This window comes from Vulpes vulpes, chromosome 5, assembly GCF_048418805.1.
Source record: "Vulpes vulpes isolate BD-2025 chromosome 5, VulVul3, whole genome shotgun sequence".
Classification (NCBI taxonomy): domain Eukaryota; kingdom Metazoa; phylum Chordata; class Mammalia; order Carnivora; family Canidae; genus Vulpes; species Vulpes vulpes.
Window position 1 is genome coordinate 64,129,223 of NC_132784.1, and position 19,717 is coordinate 64,148,939.

At 54.2% G+C, this 19,717-nt stretch overlaps 1 protein-coding gene across 4 annotated transcripts; it reads right to left on the reverse strand.

Annotated features, from left to right (window-relative positions):
- Positions 1-6,239: 6,239 nt before the first annotated feature.
- MAP4K2 (mitogen-activated protein kinase kinase kinase kinase 2) lies at positions 6,240-19,620 on the reverse strand. 4 transcript variants are annotated; one of them, XM_026004515.2, is made up of 32 exons: positions 19,447-19,620; positions 19,267-19,324; positions 18,977-19,067; positions 18,821-18,885; positions 18,482-18,537; positions 18,079-18,126; positions 17,950-17,992; positions 17,481-17,553; positions 17,268-17,399; positions 17,125-17,187; positions 16,674-16,755; positions 16,467-16,574; positions 15,525-15,603; positions 15,041-15,099; positions 14,261-14,304; positions 14,096-14,134; positions 13,963-13,996; positions 13,752-13,857; positions 13,584-13,672; positions 13,462-13,503; positions 13,281-13,365; positions 13,089-13,168; positions 12,940-13,000; positions 12,743-12,860; positions 8,715-8,773; positions 8,520-8,623; positions 8,243-8,420; positions 7,514-7,582; positions 7,293-7,379; positions 7,009-7,079; positions 6,854-6,909; positions 6,240-6,747 (listed from the first exon to the last, which is right to left on the reverse strand). In XM_026004515.2, exons 1-32 carry the CDS (start codon positions 19,540-19,542, stop codon positions 6,660-6,662), a joined length of 2,463 nt encoding a protein of 820 aa, XP_025860300.1. In that variant the 5' UTR covers positions 19,543-19,620; the 3' UTR covers positions 6,240-6,659. The 4 variants fall into 4 exon arrangements, with proteins under 4 accessions (XP_025860300.1, XP_072614460.1, XP_025860301.1 ...); XM_072758359.1 differs by having other exon boundaries at positions 18,821-18,943; positions 19,026-19,067; positions 19,447-19,606; XM_026004516.2 differs by lacking the exon at positions 14,096-14,134.
- Between the last annotated feature and the right edge of the window lie 97 nt (positions 19,621-19,717).

Sequence of the window (19,717 nt, forward strand, 5' to 3'; positions counted from 1 at the left end):
CTTAACCTGCAGGGTCTTCACCAACTCAGGGTAGTTCATGTCAGAATTGAATCAGATTGTAGGACACCCAGTTGGTGTCAGAGAATTGGTGTTGGAATGTAAACAGTAGGAAGTTCCAGCCCTTCTTACTAATCTTTGGCATTTTTCGTGTTTTAACTCTATATCTGGGGACGCCTGGGTGGCTCAGTGGTTGAGCATCTCATGATCCCAGGGTCCTGGGATTGAGTCCCACATCGGGCTCCCCACAGGGAGCCTGCTTTTCCCTCTGCCTGTGTCTCTGCCTCTCTCTGTGTGTCTCTCATGAACAAATAAAATCTTTAAAACAACAACAAAAAACCCTCTACATCTGGTGGTTCAGAAACCCCAACCCCTGGCAAGATTGATCGGTAGTATCATGTCACTAGCTGACACTGTAGAAGGGCTAGTCCATGGCTGTTTACCCGTGTCTGCCCTTTGGAGAGCTCCCCCTGTGATTCCATTACTTGAATTAGGAATAATATCTACCATGGAATGAGGCATCTGTTGTGCATCAAGAACTTTTCATAATTTTGTTTTTCCTGAAAAATTGCTTATTTACCACCTCCCGTTATTTTTTTAAAAGATATTATTTATTTATTCATGAAAGACACAGTGAGAGGCAGAGACGTAGGCAGAGACGTAGGCAGAGGGAGAAGCAGACTCCATGCAGGAAGCCCAATGCAGAACTCAATCCTGGGACCTTGGGATCATGCCCTTTAGCCAAAGGCAGATGTTCAACTTCTGAGCCACCCAGGCATCCCTACCACCTCCCATTATTTTAAGTAATTTGTTTTATGTTTTTAAGATTTTATTTATTTATCCATGAGAGAGACATCTGTGAGTGTCACAGTGAGAGGCAGAGACACAGGCAGAGGGAGAAGCAGGCTCCATGCGGGGAGCCCAACATGGGACTCGATCCCCGGATTCCAGGATCACGCCCCGGGCCAAAGGCAGGCGCTAAACTGCTGAGCCACCCAGGAGTCCCAAAGGTAATTTGAACTAGCAGGGAAATAGTGGAATTTGTGACTTAGGTACAGATTAGAAATCATAGTATAAAGAGTTATGTGCAAATCATATATCTAATAAAAGACTTGTATCCAAACTCTCAAAACTCAACAAGAAGACCATCTTATTTTTTAAAAAGGAGCCAAAGATTTGAACAGACTATTTATTCTTTTTTCTTTTTTTAAAAAAGATTTTAACCTCTACACCCAACGTGGGGCTCAAACTCAACCTTGAAACCTAAGATCAAGAGTCACATGCTCCACTGACGGAGCTAGGCAGATGCCCCTGAACAGACTCTCTTCCAAAGAAGTTGTGTAGATGGTAAATAAGCACAGGAAAAGATGCTTAACATCAGTCATGAATGAAATGCAGATTAAAACCACCATGAGATTATACATCTGAGTGGCTAAAATTATTTTTTTAAGATTTTATTTATTCATGAGAGAGAGAGGCAGAGACATAGGCAGAGGAAGAAGCAGACTCCCTGTGGGGAGCCTGATACATCCTAGGACCCCAGGATCACGACCTGAGTCGAAGGCAGACGCTTAACCACCTAGTCACCCAGGTGTCCCTGAGTGGCTAAAATTAACCAAGACTGACCATACCTGGTGTTGCTGAGGAAGTGGAGTTAGAACTCTCCTACCTGGATGGTGGGTATATCAAATGGTACAACCACTTTGGAAAACAATTTGGCAGTTTCTTAAAAAGTTCAATACTCACCACATGATCCAGCCCTTGTACTGCGAAATATTTATCCAAGAAAAATGAAAGCTATATGTACGCAGACATAAACATGAATGTTTATAGCAGTTTTATTTGTAATAGTCCAAAACTGGAAATAGCCCAATGTCCAACAGGTGACTAGCCAAACTGCCTATGTCTCTCCCTCTATCTCATGAATAAATAAAATGTTTTAAAAAATAATTTTAGCCACTCAAATAACTATGGTACATCTATAAAATCCAGTAGTACTTGGCAATGAAAAAGAATAGCTATGAACACATGTAACAACAGGTGAATCTCATAATCTGCTTAGTGAAAGAGGCAGGGAAAAAAGGAGTGCGTACTATATGATTCTATTCATATAAATTCTGAAAAATGCAAATTCATCTGTAGTGATGGAAAGCAGCTCAGTGGGGATCCCTGGGTGGTTCAGCAGTTTGGCGCCTGCCTTTGGCCCAGGGTGTGATCCTGGAGACCTGGGATTGAGTCCCACATCAGGCTCCCTGAATGGAGCCTGCTTCTCCCTCTGCCTGTGTCTCTGCCTCTCTTTCTGTGTCTCTCATGAATAAATAAAATCTTAAAAAAAAAAAAAAGCTCAGTGGTTTTTGTGAGGAGTGTATGATTACAAAGGGGAAAGGGAAACAGGGTGGTGGTGGTTTCCCAGGTGCATACATCTGTCATCACCAGATAGTACATTTTCAATATATGTGGTATATTGGATGCCAGTTTCCCCTCTGTTTTTTTTTCCCTCTGTCTTTTTAAGATTTTTTTTTTTTTTTTTTTAATTTATGATAGAGAGAGAGAGAGGCAGAGACACAGGCGGAGGGAGAAGCAGGCTCCATGCACCGGGAGCCCGATGTGGGATTCGATCCCGGGTCTCCAGGATCGCGCCCTGGGCCAAAGGCAGGCACCAAACCGCTGCGCCACGCAGGGATCCCAAGATTTTATTTTTTTAAAGATTTATTTCAATGAGAGAGAGCGAGAGAGCGCACAGTGGGGAGGGGCAGAAGGAGAGAGAATCTCAAGTTGTCTCTGCTGTTTGCAGAGCTTGATGTCACAACCTGGAGATCACAACCTGAGCCAAAACCAAGGGTCAGATGCTTAACTGACTGTGCCACCCAGGTGCCCCTTTAAGATTTTAAGTAGTCTCTACACCCAAACTCACAACCCTGAAATCAAGAGTTGCATATCCTTCTGACTGAGCCAGCCAGGTGCCCCAGGCTGTTATTTTTTTTTTCAAGTTTAAGTAAGCTTTATACCCAATATGAAGCTTGAACTCATGACCCCGAGATCAAGAGTTGTGTGCTTTTCAGACTGAGCCAGGCAGATGCCCCTCAACAGAACTGTTTTAAGAAACAGTAGAGATGGGCAGCCCCAGTGGCTGAGCGATTTAGCGCCGCCTTAGGCCAAGGGCATGATCCTGGAGACTCCGGATCGTCTCACATCAGGCTCCCTGCATGGGGCCTGCTTCTCCCTCGGCCTGTATTTCTGCCTCTCTCTCTGTGTGTCTCTCATGAATAAATAAATCTTAAAAAAAAAAAAAACACACAATAGAGAGGGATTCACCCATTGTCCTACTCACAACACTGATTTCATAATCTAGGAAAAATTATCTTGGCTTTTTGTTTTCTAAGTCATTATAGGGTTTTATTTTTTGAGAGATTATTTTTAGGTTTTGCTCATTTCTGAGGTTTTGACATATGTGTAGTTTCATGTGATTTGCTGTTTTAGTTTAGTGCTCTATCTCGGAGGTTCATCTCTGTTGTTGCATTTTGTGTATTATGGTATTTTCAATTCTCCCAAAGGCCCTGCTGGCCAATTTAGGATATGCTCTATTGGGAAAACACAACTGAGCAAGCTGGCCCACCCCAGAACTACCTTGTGCCCATTCCTTCATTCTGAAAGCATGACTGAGGGCCTGTTGTGCACCAGGCAGTGACCAGGCATTGGCCCTGCCACAGATGGCCAGGCCCTCGCCATGCTGAAGTCCACACTTTGGTTGTCACCTTGGCCCATGACTCTCTCTTGGGCTACAAGCCAGTTACCCAAACGTCCTGAGGCACCCATGCCTCTTCCACTTACCCACAGAATGGCTTAAAGAGGCTGAGCTGCCCTCAGAGGTTACACACAGGGAAGGCCATTTGACAGCAGCTATTGCAAGAACAAACACAGGCCACTCTGACCCAGCAATGCCACTACCAGGAGTTCATCCTGCAGGACACTCGAATGTGTATAGTGCCACTGGTATAATTATTGCACAAGGATATTTATTGCAGTGTCGCTCTTAGTATTAAAGCAATATAAACTAATTTACATCAGTAGGGAACTAATTACTGTGAATGGACAGGAGTTGTGGGAAAGCCATACAACAGAACACCACTAGCTCTGAAAGATGCAAAGAGGGGAACAGTGTATGGAATATGTTACTATTCATATAAAAAAAAGAAGAATAAATCATATGGAACTGCTTAGATACTTTCAGAAGGGTTCAGTAATAGAACTAGGTAGGAGACTTTTCATTGTGTATATATATATATATATATATATATATATATATATATATATATATATTTTTTTTTTTTTTTTTAAATGGCATGCCAGGGACACTGAACACGTATTTAAAAGTACATAAATAAAGTAACACTTTGTCTTTTCAGCACAAATTGCCAGCAGCCTGGCCTTTCTTTGGCTTATGGCCAGCCTGCGATGCCAGTGAATATTTTATCAGAAGCCCTTGCTTTGGGCAGCCCAGGTGGCTCAGCAGTTTAGCACCACCTTCAGCCTAGGGTGTGATCCTGGAGACCTGGGATTGAGTCCCACGTCGGGCTCCCTGCATGGAGCCTGCTTCTCCCTCTGCCTGTGTCTCTGCCTCTCTCTCTCTCTCTCTCTCTCTGTGTGTGTCTCTCATGCATAAATAAATAAAATCTTAAAAAAAAAAAAAAAGCCCTTGCTTTGCCCTGACCCCCGACTTTAGCTTGTTACCCTCTTCATTCCCCAAAGCCTCCTTGTGGCAACAGGCCACAAGGTGGCGCTCTTTGCCACCGGCTGCTCTCCCACTGCTCTGAGAGTGGAAGGGCCACTCTCCTCAGGCACCTAGGGCCAGTGTCAGGGGCCTCTGTAGAGTGGGAGCTTACCTCCCCAGCTCCAGCACTCTTCAACTTAGTCCTCCATATCCACCAGAAATCTGGAAAACGGGAAGTTAGGGAACAAACATCCCCATCATGCCACCATTTGGTCCATCACCTGTTCTCTGGGCACATGCAGACTTTCAGAGAGAGGGTGCAGGTCACCCTCCTTCAGGTCTCAAGGAGAACTCAAGCATGAGTGCTGATGCACAGAAGCTCTGTCTCCTTCCCTGTCTGGCAATCTATTTCAGCCAAAAAACCCTAGGAGTCAGAGCAGTCGGGGTTCTGCAGGAGGGCAGAGGATAATATAACAACCTGGGGAGGCCTGGGGCCCCTGGCAGGTGCTAGGGACTGGGCTGCTGCAGGCTTTTAACACAGGCTTCCATTACCCACCACCCACCCACCCATTTGCATCCATTTATCAAATACCAGCACCCCACCTGGTGGAAAGAAATTCTTAATTCAAACACTTGCCTTGAAGATCAGAAGAAAGATAATTAGGCTGCATTAGAGAACTGACCCGTGGGCTTTTGCTTAATTAAGCTCTTCCCCCAGACCCAGGGCCTTCCCACCCTATGCAGTCGTCGTCCTGTGTGTGCACCTGACCTCTCCTTTAAGGCCATCCTGCCTCTTTGGCCTCACCTGCCCAAAGACTCTGGTCAAGAGCAGGCTGGTCAGTGCCTGGAGCCATGCAGGGGATGGAAGGGGGCACCCTGGCCTGAGGATACGGAGACCACCAAGGGAAAAGTGCAAGAATGACCATGCAAAGCACAAGGTCAGCCATGGGCAGACAGGCAGCCCCTTTGAGATGCAGGCTCCAGCAAAGATGGCTCCCTTCACTGGGGGCTGGTCCACATCTTGGTACTGACCCCTTTGTGAGCCCAGGGTCTGGCACTGAGGAGCCTATCTGGAATACCTGCTAAATGGACACAGGCTAATCTTCCCAGAGTCTAGCCTGATGATGGGGCCCATATTCCGTGGTCTTGGCCTGATGGAGCACATGGATGCTAGACAGCAGCTGGGAGGCAGGGAGGCAGCCCTAGGCTTGGGCAGGGGATACAGGTCATAGCAGGCTGTGTCCAGAGACCGAAGCCTCGCTGGCACAAGGTAGAGCAGCCAGTGGCTAGCCCTTCCTGGGCCCTGGATGCCCGGTAGACAGTGCCCCTGACAAGCCTCCCCCTCACCTCCAGCTGGCTCCCCCATTAGAGCCACCAGAACACTGATGGCCCACCCACCCTTCCACAGGGCATGCAGAGCACCTGGTGCCACATTAAGATGTGCAGGAGGGAGGGAGGGAAGGAGGAGGGAGACGAGACAGTGGGCTCAGCTCCACAACCCCCCGTCCCCAACAAAGAGGGATCAGTGGAGTAAAATCAAACCAGCTTTAATACCAATATAGTTTCTCTCTTAAATACCATGTTCCCCAGGGCAGGGTGCAGGGGCAGGCTCTTGGCTGGAAGAATGGAAAGGACATGTGGAACAAAATGGAATGGATTGCCTGGGCCTGCTCCCACCCTGCCCGGGGCGCTTGCCACAGGGCCTGGGCTGCCCACAGGGGAGGGGGAGGTGACAGCAGCTTCCTCTGGTCCAGTTTTGCGGAGCCTGGGAGGTCTCGGGTCGGCTCTCCTCTCCTCCGCAGCCCCAAAACTCTTCTCAGGATTATTTCTGCCCTTCAGACCAGCAGAGCCTGGGCTCCTCTGACCTGGGAGGGGCCCTTTTGCCTAAAAGAGAAGGCAGCTAAGGCCTGGGGGCAGGGTGAGGGGATGCCACTGGCCAGACCTGGCCCTCTCAGTAACTGCTCTGGTGGCCCGTTAGAATGTACAGGTTGCTGTGAGCCCCAGGGTTGTCAGTGGGAATGCTCTCAAGAATGATATCTCTGGAGAGGAGAGAGAACCAGAGGTGAGTAAGGCAGGGAAGGCCTGTGGGCACATCTGTATAGCCTCAGGGGCATCTGAAAGGGAGGCTGAGCCACCTCATCCTACCTGTGAGCCCCAAGCACTCGGAAGATCCTTGTCTCATCTGTGATCTCCTGGGTCACCTGGGAAGAAAAGGGGTACTGAGGTCACCCCAACGGGCCCTCCCCTACGAGGTGGAGACAACCAGGTCAGGGGCAGCCAGGTTCCTGAGTTCCACTTACCTCGTTGGTGTCCAGGCTACGGCCTTGCATTCCATGGCTCCAGAAGGCCAGCACGCTGTCTTGCAGACACACTAGGAGCAATCAGGCTGCCATGAGCCCTACACCTGCCCTGAGGATGCCGGCTCCCCTGCCACCCCCTGGGCCCAGGTCTGGGCCACCAAAGTCCTCATAGACCACAGCTGTGGCACCTGCCTCCTTGTCCCAGTGCAGCCCCAGGCCCCTAGGCAATATCACATGCTCTAGCCTGGGGATGTTCCCACCCCATCACCATCTGGCTCACTCACCCACAGTCTCGATGGGGAAGTCAAAAGTCAGCAGGGGTGCTAGGATGGCCGTGGGCTCGCCCAGCAGGTTGACGATCCTCACGCAGCCTGTACAGGGAGAGGGCTGGTGGGTGGGAATGGGGTCCTTCCCTTCTGGGGAGGCAGACCCACATTCACATGGCTTCCCTCACCTTCCCCTCACCCCTTCTACCGCCCCCAGCCATGACCTCAGGGGCACTCACGGTCAAAGCAGACCAGGACTGTGTCCCTGTCCACCTGGATCACCTGGTGGGCTGTGCCCGGGAGCCCCTCTGCAGGCAGACAAGGGAGACATGGCTTGGCTGAGTCACCAGCCCCACTCTGGCCCCACAAAGACACGGGATATGGCTATAGTCAGCTGTCCCCACAAGCACATTTCAACCCCACAGCAGTCGGACTGAAGTCACCCCCACCCCCACCCCACCCAGCTGGGGCCTGAGGCTCAGGGTGGCAAGGTGAGACCCAGGGAACCGTGGGAGGGCGGGGTCTCTGGAGCCTGGAGAAGTACCCTGTGTGACTCCACCACGGCATAACCACAAATCTCTGAGCCTTAGTTCCCTCGTTTGTAACACAGGCGTGACAATGCCGACCTTGCAGGGCTGTCGTATTAAGAATGAAAGCCTGCATTGAGGCCCCTGGCCACTCACTGTGCTCCCCTGAGCTGTCCCAACCCAGTGTCCTGCTTGCTTGCTCAGAATGAAGGTTTCTCGCTTCCACCTTGCCCATTTGGTTCTGTCCCTGCGGCCCCCTACAGTGTCAGTTAGGTTTTTCTTAGCTGCTGAGCCCTGTGGTCTAATGAAACCTTTTACAGAAGCCTGGCAGAGGGGAGGCTGGGAGCTCCAAGCTGTGGGGAACACAATCCCTAGCCACCAGAGCTACTCTCTGACACACACACACACACACACACACACACACACACCCCTCTAGCTCACCAGGTGGTACGAGGACATCAGGCGTCAAACCGGCCTCTAGGGGCAGGATGTGGAAGAGAACTCGGCAGCCAGGCCCCTCGGGGCCCTCAGCCCCCACACACACCTGCGGTAACTCCTTCCCATCCAGCACCAGTGGCTCCAGCATCCCTGCTGGGCTGGGCAAGGGGCTGGAGAAGTTCTGGGGGCAGCAGGGGTGCTCAGGTCTCCATCTCTCCCATGTGGGCCCATTGCCACCACCCAGGCCTCAGCCTGTACCCCCTCCCCGCCTGCCCCGCACCTTCAGCAGCAGGAACTTCTGAAGAGGCTCGTACCACTGTAGCAGGAGCAGGCTGGCAGGCAGGGCGGCCAGTAGGAAGGTGCTGCCAGTGTAGGGGTTCCGCACTGCAACAGAGGCAGGCGGGTCATGCTTGTGACCCTGTGACCCTGTGACCCAAGCCTTCCCCTGCCACTCCTGCCCCAGCCCGGCTCTTACCCACACGACACTGCAGGCAGCCTTTGGTGTCTGGAATCTTGGTGGACAAGGCAAAGCGCCTGTGGAGGTGACGACCGGGGTATGTGTCATGGGTGCCAGCCACGGTCAAGGCCCCACAGAGCCCTGAGATAGGCACTATCACCTTCCCTGCCTCATAGAGGAGAAACTGAGGCTCCGAGAGGCCGAGCAGCTTAGCTGTGCATGGCACGAGATCCGATGCAGGTCTCACAACACCAGCACCCACCTCTGCCACCTACAGTCCAGGGTTTTGGTCGCAGAAGCACCTTTAACTGTGCAACTTTGAGCAATTCACTTAATCACCTCCTGCCTCAACTTCCTCATCTGTAGAATGGGGGTAACGATGGCACCGAACTCGCAGTGAGAAGGCCTTACACAGAGCCTGGCACGCTGCATCCACTCATGAAGGACTGGCTTTTCCCATTCTGAATTATTACCTCCCCACCTACTTCTGGTCAGTGAAAATCCTCTTTATAAAGGCAGAGGCAAGGTATAAAAGCAGACGTGAATGAGGATACAAGAGCATAGAAGGTGCAGGAGCTGAGGGCCAGCCCTGCCAGGTAGGCCCAAGAAGATTAAGACTTGCAAGAAGGGGATCCCTGGGTGGCTCAGTGGTTTGGCGCCTGCCTTTGGCCCAGGGCGCGATCCTGGAGTCCCGGGATCAAGTCCTGTGTCAGGCTCCCGGCATGGAGCCTGCTTCTCCCTCCTCCTGTATCTCTGCCTCTCTTTCTCTCTATCATAAATAAATAAATAATAAATCTTAAAAAAAAAAAAAAAAGACTTGCAAGAAAACCACAAATGAACGAAAGGCCTGCCCTCTACTGCCTGGGCTACAGCGACACCACAGGGGGCTGGCGGATGGCTTGCCTTGCCTTGGTGGCAGGGGAAAAGTGGAGTCCTTGCTTTGGTTACTAGCTGTCCCCAAGCCCTCAGGGGACCCTCTGAGCCTGTTTCTTCCTCTGGGGAACAGGGTTACACGTCTGAAGGCCTGCCACCTCCTCCCAGCACCCTTGGCTGTGTGGGCCCTCTGCTGGGATGTGGGCCCCACCGAGGCAGCCTGTGCCCCTTTTTCTTTACCCCGTCTTCTCTTTTCTTCTCTCTCCCTTTGCTTTGGCCATTCTCTTTCCCAACTGGCCTTTGAATGGGACAGAGACAGATATTTTTGTATCTGCTTTTTTTTTTTTATTCCAAACAATTCTGGCTCTCTACTTTTTATGTCTGAAGTGGACATCGTGACTCTGTGGTTTTCCAAACACACACCCAAAGCTCCCAGTGACTCGCTGGGGCTCAGGCGGGCCTGTTTCCTGCAGATCCTAGGACAGAGCAGAGGTTTGCTTGGGGATTGAGCTCAGGAAGTAGCCCCAGGGCCACAGGGCTCCAGATGTGGTAGGTGAAGTGAGCCCACTGCAGGAAGGGACTGAACCCCCAGCCCCCCGGCCCCCACCGCTGGGGTAGCCACATAGCCTGACCTCCCCACTATCCCTACCAGCTCCCACCAGCCACCTGGACAGGGCAACCTCTAGGTCCACAGCCCAGACCTCTCCTCGAATTCAGCCTCCTCCAGCCCACAGCAGACAGATCTCAAACTCAATGTGACAACACTGAATTCTGCTCCACCCACACCTAATGACAGCCCTATCCTTCCTGCTTCCCCGGCCAAAAACCCCAGAGTCATCCTTCACTCCTCTTTCTCTTCCATCCACCAACTATCAGGAAATCCTTCTGACTCAACTTGCAAAAGAAAATCTGAATTCAGCTGCTTTTCAGCTCCTTCACTGCTACTCTGGCCCATGCCACAGTCACCTCCCACCTGATGATTACAAGAGCCTCCTAACAGGCTTTCCTGCTTTCCCCTCACTCCTTCAGTCTATTCTCAACACAGCAGCTGGAGGGATCCCATGAAGACCTCAGTCCACGTCACTCTTCTGCAGTGGCCCTCAGGCGGCTCTGAGTCAAAGCCAAAGGCCTCACTGTGGCTACAAGGCCCCCAGATCATCTTCCCTGTGCTCCATCCATTTGGCTGCACCAGTCTTCCTGCTATTCCTCAAATAGGCCAAGCCTTTTCCTGCCCCAGGGCCTTTGCACTGGCTGCCTGACCCCACCCCCTGGGATGCTTTCCCCCCAGATCAACAAGGCCTGCTCTAACTCTTAACTCAAATGGCATGGTCTCAGCAAGATCCTTCCTGATTCTTCCTGTACCACTTTCCCCTAGGTGCATCACCACGGAATACCTTTTCTATGTTGGTTGGTTGTTGCCTGCCTCTTGTGACAAGAATGTCTGGAGAACAAGAGGACTTTTTAGTTCAGAGTCCCCAGACATGTACTAAGTACTGAGTAGATACTCTCTAGATGACTGAACAAGGGACTCTACCTCGGACATCCTCCTGGACATCTCATTAAACACACGACATAATCTATATCCCTGAGGCCTCCTAGTTCCTACATCCTCCCTCCTGCTCACTCTAGTCGGGGCCCCAGACCCTGTCAACCCTGCTTCCTGAATCTGGCCCAAGGCCATCCAGCTTTCACCACCTCGGAGCCTGACCCCCACAGTCTCAGGTCACTCCGCCGACCTCTTTCCTGGGTGCCCTCTCACCAGCCTCCCTGTCATTGCTACCACTCTCAGCACAGCCAGCCTCTAGTCTTTATCTGTCCAGACGAGACGAGCCCCGCTTTCTCGACCCCCAGCTCTAAGAAAAGGCATGTGGGATCCCTGGGTGGCGCAGCGGTTTGGCGCCTGCCTTTGGCCCAGGGCGCAATCCTGGAGATCCGGGATCGAATCCCACGTCGGGCTCCCGGTGCATGAAGCCTGCTTCTCCCTCTGCCTATGTCTCTGCCTCTCTCTCTCTCTCTCTCTGTGTGTGTGTGAGTGTATGTGACTATCATAAATAAATAAAAATTAAAAAAAAAAAAAAAAGAAAAAAAAAAAAGAAAAGGCATGTAACCCAGGCCTGGCCCCCATGCCCCCCAGCCCAAGCTCTTCATGCTGTGGCCACAGGGATAGGCTCAGAAGTGGGCAGGGACCTAAGCTATATCGATGACAACTGGCCCCCAGACTCTGTGGGAATTACTCAGACATGGAAGTTCTAGTACTGCAGGGCTGTTAGCTAAGGGAATGCTGGCCTGGAACTATGGGCATCCATCACTGGACAGGAAAGCCTACCTGAGAATGAAAGTGATAGAGGAAAGCAGAGCCAAGAACTGCGGGAGAGTCCTGATGAAGCCATTTAAGCCTGGATCCAGCTTGGCCTGAAGCTAACTCTACCCCTGAACTCGCAGTTACATGAACCACTAAATTCCATTTTTGTACTTAAGTCAAAGACTTGCTTCACCTGCAACAAGGAGAGTCCTGAGTGACATATAGAGTGATCCTCCTAAAATGCTCACGGTGCTGCTGCCAGTTGAACAATAAACCCAGGTCCTGGACCTGGCATCAAAGGAAGGGCTCTGCCAGTCATGCATCTTTCCCTCAGGCTTCTCCACCCTCCTCCCTCAGGCCAAACAGCCTTCCAACTCCTCAGATCACCCACAAGAATTCACTGGTGCTCTTCCCCTGCCTGGAATGCTGTTCCCAAATTCACCTGCCTGGAAGCCCACCATGCACTTTCCAGCTCCATGCAGTTATGCAGCCAGCCTCCCAGAGGCCTCTGCACCCCTCTCAGCTCTCCCTCTGGCTCACTTTGGGGCCAGGTACTGACTGTCAAGGACACATTTGATCTGCTGTCTACAAGCCTAGCTTATGACCAGGCCTTCAGCAAATGCCCAGTAAATGTATGCCCCGTCCCCCAATAACCACAACTGCCTCAATCGGTCCCTTCGGTTCGCAATGGGCCTGGGGTGGGTACTGCCAACATGACTCACAGATGAGGAGACTGGACTTAGGCCAAGGGACATCCGAGATCCAAGCCCAGGCACACGGAGGCCATATTCCAACCCTGGCCCTGCTCCTCTGCCTCCCCCCTTCCCACCTGCTGCCCGGGGCCTGGCCCAGGCTCCCCTGGGTCCCTGACCTGGGAATGATGCGCTGCGTGAGGCGGTTGGTGGGGATGGAGAGGGGAACCTGTTGCTGAAGTCTTCGCTGCTCAAACAAGCCTGGAAGGTCATGGGCCCAGATATGCGTGGATTTCCCTGCCAGGGAGGAAGAGGGGCTCAGAGAGTGATGGTCGGAAGGGTGTGGCCCTGGACTCCCGCCTGCCCTGACCCATACCTGAGAGTGACAGCAGCACGTTATTCACACAGTAGAGCCAGGTGCAGCGGGAAGAAATCAGCTAGAGGCCATGAAATGACAGATGGACAGGGAGTCAGCACTCCACGCCCCCCTGGGCCCTCTGCCCCACAACGCCTGCCAGGCCTCACCTTCTCCAGTGTATCCTCATGCAGTTCATGCAGGTTGAGGGTGTAGATGCCTTCCTCAGCCCCCACCACCAGGAACTGGTCTGGGGGGTGTGGGTATAGGGTCAGAGGTCAGTCATACCCCCCCCATCCCACCCCATCCCCAGCCCAAGCTGTGGATTCCCAGGCTCCTGCTTCTTCCCTGCCCCGGCCTACCCCGGGTGACAGGGTGAATCCAGGTGACAGCAGCATGGATCTGCAGGGGGCAACCATTGAAGACCTTGGAGAAGCAGGCACCCATCTGAGGAGAAAGCAAGAGGCCAATGAAGAAGGCAGGCACCACAGGGTGGCAGGCAATGAGGCAGCAGGGTGGCAGGGCTGCAGAAGAAACACTTACGTGCACCTTGGGGGTTGGGGGGAGCCCGTGGCAGGATGATCTCTGCAAGGGAGGGAGAAGTCAGGGCCCAGGTAGCACCCCCAGTGTCCCATCGTCCCAGCCCCTCTGTGGTCTCCCCTCACCTCTGGATCCTCTTTGTGCTTCATGGTAGCCCAGGCAGTGGGGAGCAGAGGGGGGTTGGCAGGGCCTGGGAGAGGTGGAGGTGAGGTTCCTGCAGGCACAGACCCGCTATGAATTCCAGCCCCACCCGGAGCCTGCCCTGCCTCCCACTCCCCTAAGCCTGGACTCACCCAGGGGGCTGGATAGAGGGTCTTCCGCTGGAGGCTCAGGGGGGGCCGGCCCCAAGAATGGGGTCCGCTTGATGGTTCCTATGGTGTCACCTGGGGAGTCCAGCTCCTGGCAGGAAAGTCAGGGGACTGAGCCCCACTGTCAGCAAGGCTCCATGACCTGGCCCCACTCCCAGCTGCACCTCTACAGGGGCCCTGCTTCCCCACTCCATACCTGGAGTTCCAAGGCTGGCCGGATGGTCAGGCTCCTGGGGGGGGGGACAAACCAGAGGGACATGGGCTGTGAAATTTGACCAGGCCCCAGGTCCAGTTAACTCCCCACCCCTGTTTCAGGCCCAGCTTCTCACCTTTCCTCTAGGGCCTCCTCAACCGACTGTAGCAGGCTCCTGGGCAGGAGGGGACGAGATAAGCCCCCACCCCTCCCCTGGAGCCTCCCTCTCCCTCCTCCACCCCTTCCCTGAAGCCTCCCTCCTCCTCACCCCTCCCCTGGAGCCTCCCTCTCTCTTGCTCACCCACTCAGCTCCTCCTTTCCCAGCAGTGTCCACTCCTCCTCCCACTGAGGGGAAACCAAGTCAGAACAACCAAAAGAGAAGCAGAGGGAAGAGAAGCAACATGAGAGGGTGATCAGGAAACTGTGGGAGAGCAGCCCTGGTGGCTCAGCGGTTTAGCACCGCCTTCAGCCCAGGGTGTGATCCTGGAGACCCGGGATTGAGTCCCGCGTTGGGCTCCCTGCATGGAGCCTGCTTCTCTCTCTGCCTGTGTCTCTGCCTCTCTCTGTGTATCTCTCATGAATAAATAAACAAAATCTTTATTTTATTTATTATTTATTTTTAAAATAAAATCTTTAAAAAAGAGACTGTGGGAGAGAAGACAGACAGATGGAAAATGATGTGGTAACAGCCAAGAAAATTGTGAGCGAGAAACAAGGAGAGTCAAGGAAACTATGAAAGAGGAGGACAGAAGATCGGTGAGAGAAGGAGACAGAGTAGCAGCCAGAGCCAGAGCTGGTGGGTGCGACAGCTGGGTGCAGACGCAGAATGGGCAGAGAACCATGCTAGGGTGGGGGTGGGCTCGTGCCTGTACAGGCCTACTTTCTAGAAAGGTGTGGTCACTGTGCCTAGGAAGGAGCCTCCCACCCCATGTTCGGGGGGGCGGGGCAAGCCCACCCACACGGCTTTCCCAGGCCTCAGGGCCCAGCTGCTGCAGCTTCAGCGATCTGAGGCACTCGACCTCCAACACAGCTCCCTCGGCTGCCCCCGCACACCACCCTCCCACACCACCGGCCCCCTCACCGGCTCATTTAGTGGGTCTGTTTCCTTCCTGCGTGGGGCACCAAATTTCACCTGGTGAACTGAGGGGCCCAGGGTACGCGAGTTAGCAAGGTGGGCTCCTGACTGACCCTCATACTCACACAAATGCCTCCACACAGTGCTCCACCAGATTCATGCACACACATACAGCCTCCCACCAGATCCCCACACACAACTCCCCCACCAGATTCAGACACACACAGCCTCCACCACAGCCACCCACCAGATCCCCACACAGGCTCCCACCAGATCCCCACCACAGCAAGCCCCACCGGATCTATACACAGCTCCCCTACCAGACCCATACACATAGCCCTCCACTAGATTCAGACACACACAGCCCCCAAATCCACACACACAACTCCCAAACAAATCTACACACAGTTCCCACACTAAATCCACACACACACAACCCACACACACACCAAATACATAAACACACATGTAGACTCCCAAGCCGACTCACACTGGATCTCCGAGGGGGTCCTTTCGGCTGGGCCGTGCTGACCCCGGGAGTGAATGGTGTCTGGAAATATGTCGTAAGTCTAGGAAGGAACACAAACGGTTGACACACATCCAGCACTCACTGCCCGCCAGGTATGACAGAAGTGCTTTATACACACGGATGTGTTTTGTTTTCACAACCCTCCGAGATTATAAGATTAAATGGCACCCTCCTTTAGAAGATGAGAAAACCAGCCAAAGATCACACAGAAACCAAAAGATAGCTAAGCTAGGGTTAGGGCAGCCTGAGCTAAGGGCAGGAGTTTATCAAGCGGGGGGTACTGAGGGCAAGATGGGCCCAGGGAAGATTTCTAATGGATGGGCTTGTCTGGAGAAAAACTCCCAGTGCTGGAAATATTCAAGTTACTAAGGAACCTGATCTGGGGGCACCTGGGTGGCTCAGTAGGTTAAGTGTCTGCCTTTGGCTCAGATCACAATCTCAGGGTCCTGGGATCCAGCCCCACATCAGACTCCCTGCTCAGCAGGGTACCTGCTACTCCCTCTCTCTCTGCCCCTCCTCCCCACTTGTGCTCTCTCTCTGCCTCAAAATAAATAAATAAACAAACAAATAAGTAAATAAATAAAGCCTTTTTAAAAAGGGGTGCCAAAAAAATAAAAATAAAAAAAAAATAAAAAGGGGTGCCTAGGTGGCTCAGCGGTTGAGCATCTGCCTTTGGCTCAGCGTGATCCCAGGTTCCTGGGATCAAGGCCCACATCAGGTTCCCCAACAGGAAGCCTGCTTCTCTCTCTGCTTTTATCTCTGCCTCTGTGTCTTTCATGAATAAATAAATAAAGTCTTAAAAAAAAATCTTAAAAAAAAAATAAAGGAATCTAACCTGTATCACTTCTGCATTCCTTACCACCTGGCGAGGTCAAGATCCATTCCTTAGCTCCCCTCACTTACCTCTAGGTCACAGTCCTCTGGGGAGAGGGTTCCCAGGTGGGGGTCATTGGCTTTGTCCAACAGCTGTGTGAGAAGAGCCCGAGGGAGGTGCTGGGTTGTGAACGGGTGCTAGAGAATTGAGGGGGTGCACAGGTTGCTTCCTGGCCTCCTGGCCCCCAGGCCTCTACCTTCAAGAATTTAGGCTCCTGCCCTGCTCCCGTCTCCCACCTGCAGAAGCTTCTCTGCTGTGGGCCTCTTCTTGGGGTTCTTGGTCAAGGCTAGCTTGAGGAAATGGTGGAAATTCTGGGTCCTAGAGGGTATAAAAGCCCCCCCGCCCCCCAGACCCAGGTTAGAATACATGCAGGGCATCCTGCCAGCTGCCCCCTACCCCATTCCAGAGGAGGGAGTCTGCTCCCAGGAACCAGACTGAGGCCAAGGGCAGCTGGCGAAAGCAATATTGTGGTGACAGGGCAGCACCTCCATCATTAACCATCAGCCCTTCCTCCCGGCCTACCCTGAATCCCCTGGCCCAGGAGCAGGGTTGGGCCCCTCCCACAGATGGTTCGCAAAAACTGAACGAGCAGGGCTCCTCAGGCGCGCCCTGGGAATTGGCAGAAGGTTCTCCGCCCCCGCGGAGACTGCTGGGAAGGAGGCCCCAGCAGGGGATGTGGGCCCTCACCAACGAGTCTTGTCTCTCAGCCTGGGCGGCTGGAAGCTACTCTTCGACATGAGCATCAGGGCCCTGTGGAGAGCACGAGGTCAGGGGAGAAGGTCAGCAGGGCCCCGGAGGTCAGGCAAGGGGCAAAGAAGTGTTGGGCAGACCTCATGGGGTGCAGATGGAATAGAGGGGGCTGCAGCTCGCCCAGCTCAATGGCGGTGATGCCCAGGGCCCAGACGTCACACAATTCATTGTAGCCTCCTTTGCGCTCCACAGCAGCCACCTCTGGGGCCATCCTAGAGGCAGGGTCACAGATGGGATGGCCAGATGCCCCACCTGTGCTGCCCCCCCTCAGCCCAAGGCCCGTACAGCCTCACCAGTATGGAGTCCCAATGAAAGACCTCCTCTTAGCCACGGACGCCGTCAGCTCGCCTGACACCCCAAAGTCAGCTGTGGGGAGAAAGAGCTACTCCCACCCGCCCTCTGGCTACCACTCCCCAGTCACCTCAGAGCTGAGGCTCGGAATGCACCTGTAGGGTTGAGAGAGTAGGCAGCCCAGGTTCAGCCACAACTGCCACAGGTCCAAGCTAAGGCAAGGCAAGGTTCCCCTCCGAGAGGGGTCAACCACCTTCTATCCCTGACCAAGTGCGCAGTGCCACGTTAGACTCCATACAGACCCAACCATGTCAAACTTCTAGCAGGGAAGGATCCACTTTCTCAGTGGGGAAACCGAGGGTTAAGTGGTAAAGTGACTTGGCCAAGGACACCCCACACTTGAATATAGACTCTAAGACTCCATGAGCTCCCACAGAACCCTCACCCTGATTGTGTTCCCGGGGTACTGACCCAGCTTGACATCTCCCTGGAGAGTGAGGAGAAGATTGGCTCCCTGTGGGAATGGAGGAAAGAGAATCCCGTCTGGTGCCCCCAAGAGCTTCCTCCTCCCTCCTGTGATGCCCCTGGCCAGACCCCTACCTTGATGTCTCTGTGGATCTTCCCCTGAGAATGCAAGTGGTGCAGCCCCTGGAGACAAAGAGGAGCTCCTGCAAGCAACCACCCAGGACTATCCCCCCTTTCCTGAGTCCCCTCTCGCCACTGGGCCCCCCACCCAAGCAGCTTCCTCCTCCCCTCTCCCCAAACAGGAAGTGACTGAGCCAAGAGGGAAATGTGCTGCTTCCGGCAACAGGGCTGGGGCCCCTTCCCCCCTAGGACCCACAGCCCCTCAGGCCAGCTCTGCCTGAGGCACTCCACCCACCCCCCAACACACACACACACACACACACACACACACACACATGCACACTGGCCAGGCTAGCTGGGCTCCCTGCCCACAGCTCCTGGGGACTTCAGGTATGAACAACCTCAAGGGCCCAGCTACCTTCAGTGCCTCTCGGCAGACATAGGCGATCTGCCGTTCCTCCAGGGGCCCAGTGGCTGTAACGGAAGGGGTGAAGGCTGACACAGAAGTCTGGAGGATATGCTGACCTTCCCAGGCCACCCAGGCATTACTAGGTGCAAGAGGTGTTGGCCACATCCCCTCCCTGCACAGTCCGGGATAGGGCCCAGAGGAGGACACCATTTCTTCAAGGTCACACAGCCAGTAAGGAGTAAAGGGCCCAAGTCCAGGACCCCAGCTCTCCTCTCCTGACCCATGCCGGGGAAGGGCTGGTTGGGAAAAAGGCTGTGGCCCTCTGGTGCCTGGAGTTCTGGCCCTCACCGTGGTAAATCTCCTGCAGGGACCCCCCTCCGCAGAACTCCATGCAGATCCACAAGCGGTCATTCCTGGGGGAGGGGGGCACAGAACTGGGGTGGGCACATGGCAGGGCCACATGGGGACTGCCTGGGGGAAGGCAAGGGGATAAAGCAGCCTCACCTGAGGTAGCTGCCAATGTAGGCCACCACATTGGGGTGACGGCACTCACGCAGTATGGTGATTTCCTGCTGGAGGGAGCTGATGTCGTCCCCTGGGGAGCACAGGGCATCATGAGGGGGGCGCATAGGATTGCTCTCAGTGCCCCCATCTGCAAAATGGGCACATCTGGGCCAGACATATTCCCAAGTGGCAGTACCTCCTGGGGCCTGCCTCTCAGGGGGCCAACTCTCAGCGCCCGCCTGGCGCTCTGCCCTCCCTCCAGTGCAGCGGCCCTGGCCCCGGGCCCTCACCTGGGTCTAGCTTGACTATCTTGACCGCGGCCAGTTCGGAAGTGACCGTGTCGCGGGCCTGCAGAGGCGGAGGAGGTGAAGCGGAATGAGGAGGGGGCGGGGCTGGGGCTGGATCCGCCGTAGGGCGCAGAGCCGGTACCCTCCCCGCCGCTCTCCCGCCCGTGCGGCTGCCTGGCGCACCTTGTAGACGTCGCCATAGGTCCCGGCCCCCACGCGCTGCAGCAGCTCGAAGCGGTCCCGCGGATCCTGCAGCGACACGTCCCGCAGCAGCGCCATTGCCCGGCGCCGGGCGGGCCGGCGAGCGGGCGGGCGGGCTGGCGGGCGGTCGTGAGCCGGCGCGGGACGGCGCGGGGCGGGGCGGGGCGGGGCGGGGCGGGGCGGGGCGGGGCAGGACCGCGGGGGCCGGCGAGGGTGGCTCGGAGGCCGCGGGGGCGGGGCCGGGGCCGGGGCC